General features: G+C 33.7%; 2 protein-coding genes across 2 annotated transcripts in view; one reads left to right on the top strand and one right to left on the bottom strand.

Annotated features, from left to right (window-relative positions):
• The window catches only part of LOC117176243 (replication factor C subunit 5), a 13,482-nt gene extending 9,759 nt beyond the window's left edge, over positions 1 to 3,723 (top strand). The window contains exons 6-8 of the mRNA XM_033366391.1: positions 3,007 to 3,218; positions 3,323 to 3,400; positions 3,477 to 3,723. Of these exons, the coding sequence (XP_033222282.1) occupies positions 3,007 to 3,218; positions 3,323 to 3,400; positions 3,477 to 3,619 (433 nt within the window). The 3' untranslated portion in view covers positions 3,620 to 3,723. The remainder of the gene's footprint in view (positions 1 to 3,006; positions 3,219 to 3,322; positions 3,401 to 3,476) is intronic.
• A 78-nt stretch (positions 3,724 to 3,801) lies between these two features.
• LOC117177274 (methylosome protein 50-like) overlaps positions 3,802 to 7,755 on the bottom strand; it is a 28,211-nt gene continuing 24,257 nt past the window's right edge. Inside the window, exons 4-5 of the mRNA XM_033367866.1 lie at positions 4,432 to 4,618; positions 3,802 to 4,355 (exon numbers count right to left, since the gene is read on the bottom strand). Of these exons, the coding sequence (XP_033223757.1) occupies positions 4,166 to 4,355; positions 4,432 to 4,618 (377 nt within the window). The 3' untranslated portion in view covers positions 3,802 to 4,165. The remainder of the gene's footprint in view (positions 4,356 to 4,431; positions 4,619 to 7,755) is intronic.

Here is a 7,755-nt window from a genome sequence, read left to right as displayed (position 1 = left end):
CAAGGCCATTTGAAGGCAACCCCCGACACTTCACTAAAAGCGAGAGTTTGGTGTATGTCCATTTCCTTAAAGTTCAATCATTTCTTATTTTGACTTGCACATACTTCTTCTAAATAATACCCGAAAATGTTTCAAAAAATGAAAAATATTAGTTTTGTGTAAAACCATTTTCGGATTGGTCTATTCGATTCGATTCACCCACTGATCGAATGTCGAAAAACCAACATTCGATTAATGCTACTGTCGGATCAGATTTAATCGATTTTTTACTTTTTTTACTTTCATTCAATTTAGTTACCATAGAACATAAATATATCAAAACAAGCCGTTAGTTTCCAGCAATATTGAATGAATATGTTCCGAATTATTGTACCTGTTATTATCACAAGTAACAGAAACATAATAAACAAAAGTTCTAGCGATAATTGATTAATATTTCTTTTGCATTTATTTGTAATTTTGCATTATATTGTTTGAGAAGATACAAATGTTGATCATATATTGTGTACATCTGAATTAATTTGTGCGTATTCATAAAATAGTATAAAATTAAAGGTAGCAGTGAACTTGTTACTTGTTCAGTTAGAAATGGTATATGAAAGTAAATCAATAACATTTCCACTGAGAACAAGTAATTTTCTGACGTGTACTACTTGGACCTCGATGTGGGGAGTCGCCCCTCAGTCTAATGAAACCATGGCTCGAAAGTATAATTTAAGGTACTGACACACCGAAACGTTGGTAGATGTAAAGTTCTTATAAACCGAATTCTTTCGACTTCGTACAGTGTTCTTCTATATATTGATACATGTATGGAAAGGTGAAAGTTATTAACATTTACCGAAGATGCTTCCATATGAATCTGTCTTGGGTCGTAGTTTAGGACGCACGTGATGTTTTTTTTTACTAATTACTAGTAAAAAAACTTACAAAATCAATTGTAATCACTTGCACTATTTGATTAATTACCTTTTACTCATTTAGATTTAGAGAGTATATAACATTTAATGCAGGAATTTTAACAGTGCATGCGCAATTGAAACATTCAAACGATAAAGGCGTTTCAAAATTTGCAAAGAAAACCAATGAAAATATTCAAAAATTATTCTTTGCTAGCAAAAAACGCGTTACGCGTCTTTATAACATGCTCCTTATTTTAGTTGTCCAATTATCTAGATTCTACTTTAAAAGTTGTTCATTATTAAAAGATTGAATACAAAGTTTTGGAATTACAATTTTTTAAGCTTTAATTTGCAAGATTTGGAAAGTTGAAAATTCAGAAGAGATCAATTATTTTGGACTGCTCGAAAGTTTCAATTGTGATTATTATTTGCTAATTAGTCTTTTATAAAATTGAACTTGTCCATATCAATATTGGGCTTTAGAATTCACATCCTTATTATAGGTTGAAAATATCATGATATACTGTTTAATTGATCATTTCTTATTAAAGATAATATGAAATTTTTATTTAACTTAATCGCAAAACTAAACTAAGTATGTGAACGGTAAGGACTAATACTAACAAGCGGCTAACTGAAAAAACATAATATTCTAACTTTCAAAGTTTTAACATTTAAATTATACTAAGAATGGAATTTCAAAATATGATTATAAATTATAATGATTTTTTGCTCAAAATTGGCTTGAAAGATTATTGTAAATTTGATCGTAAATTGTTTCTAGGATGCCAAACAATTTTAATCAAAAACAAAATCCCATCTGCAAATAACTTTTAGTTAAAAGAGTTAAAAATCATAATCACTTTTCTTTTTATAATATTGTAGAAAAGTATTATAGGATACAATCAATACAAATTTCAACTCAATACTATACAAATGAATAAAAATTTGAGGTAAATATATTTGACATTACATGAAATTTCTCATTCCAAAATTATTAATTCAAATGCCACAAATGCAGAATACAAATTTTTAAAAAACTGTTATTTTATGCAAAAACAAAAATAAAATAGGGTGATACGTAATAACACCAATATTGGGATACCCTTTAGTAGCCCCCCCCCTCTAATTCTATTTTGAAAATGTTAAATAAGAAAATAAACATTATAAACCTGTAAAGGTGTAAAAAACGTTTTGTATATCTTGAGATAAACAGCATCTAAGGGGTTATTATTACTAGTTATTCTAACGACGGGCCGATCGAATCGAAAAAGCCGATCCGAAGTGAAAAAAATTCTAGGATTCATTCTAAGAATAATAAACTAGGAACAATTCTGGGATTAAGAAGACACGTTATTAATGTTGAGATTAATATTTTAGGTTAAAAATATTTTATAATATTGACTTGAGCATCTTTCATGGGAAAGGTGGAATAAATTTTAGTGTTCCTAAAGTCTGGTGTTTAATTTAGTAATGTCAATGCTTATTTTTTAAAATACATTTGAAAATCTCTTGATGTTCAATTGAATCGTGTTCAAAGAACTAACTAGTCATTAATCACTGAAAAATAATTTAAACAAATAATAAAGACAATATTTTAATAATGCGCGACATAGTTGGAGAAATTCGAAAAAAATTTAGAATCTTCCGTACCTCTCCCATGAAAAGTAGTCAAAAGTAAAAAGTTATTAATGGTTTAAACATATGCAAAATATTTTCAATAACAATTTTAAACAGAATTTGTTAATTCAATGTATAAAAAGTTAATTTTTCAATCATTTTTCCATAAAGCGTTTTCCACCATGTAAATCCTATGAGGATTTTCAAAGATCCGGGTGCACGTGTTAATATTAAGTATTTATCAATTTGAAAAAAAAGAATTTTTTCTGTGAACCTCACAAATTGATGAGGGGGGTCTTCTACCTTAAAAAAATAATTTTGCATTATTGCACCACGCTAATGTGCCTACGTCGTTTTCAAAAGCATGTATCCCTTGCTCAGTTGAGTGAAGTGAGTCAAATTGATATTGTAGCGAATATTTAAAAGTATATAGCCAATAGCTAATTTCTTAAAAACATTTGACACTAAAAATTAATATTTACAGACTAACAGTAAGTGAAGATGGAAAGAAAGCCCTCATGACACTGAGCGGCGGGGATATGAGAAAAGTAATCAACGTGCTCCAGAGTACTTGGCTTGCTTTTGGTTCAGTTACAGAAGATAACGTGTACACTTGCGTCGGCCATCCCCTCCCTGTCGATATCAGAAATATTTTGAATTGGCTGCTGAACGAAACATACCAACTTGCTTATTGCAGTATCCTTTACAAATTGCAAATAAAAATTTTTATCTCAATCTTTAAATTATTTAGTTATATATTTAGCATTGATCAGGTTCTCTATTCCTTAACTCTTGAACAGAAATTCAAGACCTCAAAGTGAGGAAAGGCTTGGCTCTTCAAGATATACTTACAGAATTGCACGTATTTGTTAATAAAAGTTCGTATGCTTGGAAAATATTTACAATAGACGAATAAGAAAGCAAGTGAAACTAATAACTCTTCCTTTTTTCCAGTTGAATTTCCGGAACCGATATTGATTGATCTCATAATAAAGATGGCAGAAATAGAAAAAAGAGTGATTTCCGGAAGCAGCGAAGCCGTTCAACTCAATTCTCTCGTCGCTGCTTTCCAGCGTCCACGTGAGATCGAAACATGATAATTTTTAGGAATACTTTTCCATATTTTGCGATCCTAATTTATGTTTGGAACTCCATTTAATTTTTAATTCGTTTTCTACACATTAATAAATAAAACAAAAAGATAACTTGCTGATTTTATAAATATATTTGTGCAAAATATTTTATTTTCACAAAATCTCAATTTATTCACAATAAAAAAAATCATAAGCGTAATCAAATTTCCTGCTTGAAAAAAAAATCTTTAATTTCATAAACTGAGAAGTTTTTCTAATATAATTTTAACATCGAGTGGTACAACATAGTCTGGATATTGTAAATTAACTGGCCAATGGCATCTCTGAATTGCAACGTTACATATGCTCAAGTGAATTACTCACAGTTGAAATGATACATTGAAACATAAAGTGACTAAAGTTTTGATACACAGAGCATAGAATGATGGAAACAGTTTTAGTTATGTTCCAATTCCGACTTGTTTAATTGAATTCACATCAGCGTTTCCTAAAAGAGAGCGAAACGCTAATTTTTATCAAGTTGGTTCCAATTTCTTAAGGCGAATAACTTCACAATTCCACCGCACAGTGATCGAGAATGGTGTTATCCCACGAAGAAGTTAAAAGTTTATCCTGGCACCATGCAAGGCCTCGAACAAAGTCTCGATGTCTGTAATCCTCGTAAATTGTCGCAAGACTTCTATCTGTGTCGAATATTTTTACTACGTTTGCGTCACAACATCCGGCTAATTGATTGGGGCTGAAATTAAATGATTAAGATGCAAATCTACTTTTTTTTTGTTTTTCAGATATAAAGAAAATTATTATAAGCTTACATTTGTGGATTAAATGCGAGTTTGTAAACCTCCCTAGGAAAAACGACTTCACATATTGGTTCACCATCAGGTTTTCGAATATCAATTATAGATAAACTTCCGTCCTCTGCACCTATGGCTAGTATATTTTCATTATCTGGCTTCCAGACGAGAGCCGTCAATCCACAACTGTCTCTCCTAAATATGCCTTAAAAGAAAAACAAAAATTAGAAGGATTTAGACTCACATTGTGCTACTTATTTTAGGTGATCATCTGTTTTAGAATACCCTGTCTAGAATTCTTAGAGTATTTTCTGTTCTGCAAACAATTTTGGGTGATTTTTATATGATGAAGTACTAGCAGGCCCTGTAAATCGATTTGTTTAACCGGGGAGGAGTCTTCGAGAAATCATGCTTTCATTTAAAAATCTTCTAACAATTATTTACTATTCCATTAATCAAATTTGTTACGAAATAGCGTATATTACGACACTTACACTTGCCAGTCAAAATTGTGCGGCCACTTACGAAAACTGGATTTAAAATAATGTTTAGAAAGCTTATTTAATGTAGCATCGATAAAGCTCTACTCGAACGAATTGCGATTAAAAGTAGCTGAGATAGCATCTGAGACATACTGACCTATTTACCGTTTTTGGCCAATTTTCTATTCTCAAATTCAACTGTCTATATGCTTTAGGCTTGGGGAAGTAAATGGTTAAAATTAAAACTTCTTTAACTGACAGTCTGAAATTTCCTTTTTAAAATGAGACTAAGGACATAATAAAATATTTACTGTTTCTAAAATTATCATAAAAATGAGGAAGAGTGCACAAGACGTGAGTCGGTCGGTCGAAAGGTAGTCGAGATATCCTTTGTTAACGCGTCTCTCATTTGTCATGCTTTTGTTTGGTGGTTCGAAACTAACTTCAAACTGTTGATCCCCTCGAAAGAGGCTAGTAACCTCCCAAGGTAGAGGCTCCATGTCAAGCAGGCCTTCTAAACTCTAATTGGAGAATATGAAGAATTATAATTATTATTTCAGGCATAGTACAAGTTGCGGCCGACAGTTGGAGTTGCGTGTGGGCACAGGTGATTAAATTTGAAGGTTTGAAAATTCAAAGTGTCAAACGGTGCCAAAGTATATATTTTATTCGCAAAAAAGAATCCGATGGCCATAAAGTTAAACAAACAGAGGTGTGTCGTTCCCGGGCGTCAATCGTCGCGTCACGTGAAGTATCACCAATTTTCGAAGAATGCAAAGCAGGGTATGTTTTGGTTAGACCCTGCCGTTTGGTTGCAGCCAGGTACTGTAAATAACCCTGCCCGCCCGGTACATTACGAATACAATAGGAACCTTATATGACCGTCCCATCAGTTCTCTGTGCGGTTTAGATGCTGAAAATCAGCACAAAAAGCCACTGAAAACGCACTGGCGTCCCAGTGCCGTTGGCCAGTGCGTTTTCAGTGCTTTTTAATCGGCAGGTGAAGCGGTGTCGAATCCTCTCTTGACGAAAATAACCTATAAAGAAATCCATAAAAGCGGTTATCGAGTATGCTTTCTGCGTTTTCGGGCAAAGGATTATTTACGCGTACCGCGAAATTTTTTCAAAACAAAAATAGTGCTTTCCTTGTCGGTGCCTGAAAAAGAGGTGAATGATCTTGCTGCAGATGCTCCGTTTGAGGTGGCACGTGATGTTGACGCTAATTTGACATTTCATTATTTTACACGTGTGCTATTATATGAATTATAAATATGTTTTTAATCTTAAAATTGAATATAATGATCAATAAAATGAATAAATAAAGTGAAAAATGTATAAAGATATATTAAAAGTAATTTATTATACTTTATATGTATCTTTACATATCTTTCTCATTTTTTTTATCCAATTTATTGATAAATATATTCAATATTATAAGTTTTAACATACAAACAATTTATATATGGCACACATATGTCGCACGTTGATCATTTTAGTTCAAGTTATGGCCAACTGTTGGCGCTGTGCTTCTTCATATTTCTACCATTGAGTTGATAGGGCCTGATGTCGAGGTAACTAACGCTCGGTGGTTGCTGGTCGGCTTTTCGAGGAATTAACACACACTAATATACTGTAAAAAATGTATGTTGAAAATCATATTCGACCGTAATTTAACCTATCGGACTTTCATAACTTGACTGTGAATAAAGTAGTAAATTAACAAGACCTCAATACTAATTAACATTGTCCTATAATTAAACTAAAATGGCCATTGTGATAAAGCCATGACCGCCGTACTTTGACATTTGACGTGTAAAATTGCAGCGTATTACACTGGAAACTATTTTACCCATATAAATCTTAAAGATAAATAGAGCATTGTATTTACATGAGACTGTGAATTTACCAATAACATCGCATTCACAATTTTTCTGTGTGGCTTAAATTGACGGAATGTACAAGACCTTGACAGAGAGCAAAATTACATGTAGTATGTTTTTGCCACTGATGGAGACACGTTTTGGGCCTGAACGACAAATCGTCAAAAGCACCGAAGTCGCGAGCAGTCGACTGTCGAGCGACCAGCAGACAGGCACGCGCTTAGCCCGACAAACAAAGGACGCATTATTATGACTTTTTACGGTTGTTTTTTCTTAGGGTGGCGTCCCATGGCAGTGTCCACCTTTACGCGAAAATGCAAAACTTCAACGCAACTGACATATCAGCCAATGAGAGTATTTCTGTGAATTACTAGGATAATATCATTGGCTGAAATGTCTAGTGATTTGACGTTTTGCGCCAAGTTTGACACTGTCATGGGACGCCAATCTTGCCAATGTACAAGCACAAAGGTTTTTCACTCGCGTGGCTGTGAATTTACACGCAGTGTATTTTTTTCAGCGGCGTCTACCCTAACCTGTCCGTCCCTTCCCACGGCCTAGTTAGGGAGGCTGCCAAATGGCATAGTAAGTGAGACTCACTTTGCTGCCCAAAGAGATCAGCATCATTCACTGTGCGATTGTGTACGCCTGGCACCTGAGAGTTAAATTTCAAAAATGTTGGAAACAACGAAATACAGCGAGATCTAAATACTCGGCGAAGGTGGTCAGATATGGTTTACTGCCTTAAGAAAACAAGCGGGTGTGGCACAATAGGATTTATAGCTTCAGCGCTAGGAAAGGACCTCACGGCCTCCCCGGCAAGATTGCAAAGGAACTAACTAAACAGTCACATGCTAAGACGGTATGAACTTCGAGCATTATTACGAGGGTAGTTCAATAAGTCCTTAGAATGACCAACGGATGGCGCGCGAATCGCTCCAAATCATCTGTTTTCAGTCAGCACCACTCCCGACTAGATA

The sequence above is a fragment of the Belonocnema kinseyi genome, chromosome 7 (genome assembly GCF_010883055.1).
Source record: "Belonocnema kinseyi isolate 2016_QV_RU_SX_M_011 chromosome 7, B_treatae_v1, whole genome shotgun sequence".
NCBI classification, from domain to species: Eukaryota; Metazoa; Arthropoda; class Insecta; order Hymenoptera; family Cynipidae; genus Belonocnema; species Belonocnema kinseyi.
Note: the sequence above shows the minus strand (reverse complement) of the source record. Positions and strands in the feature narration are given on the sequence as shown.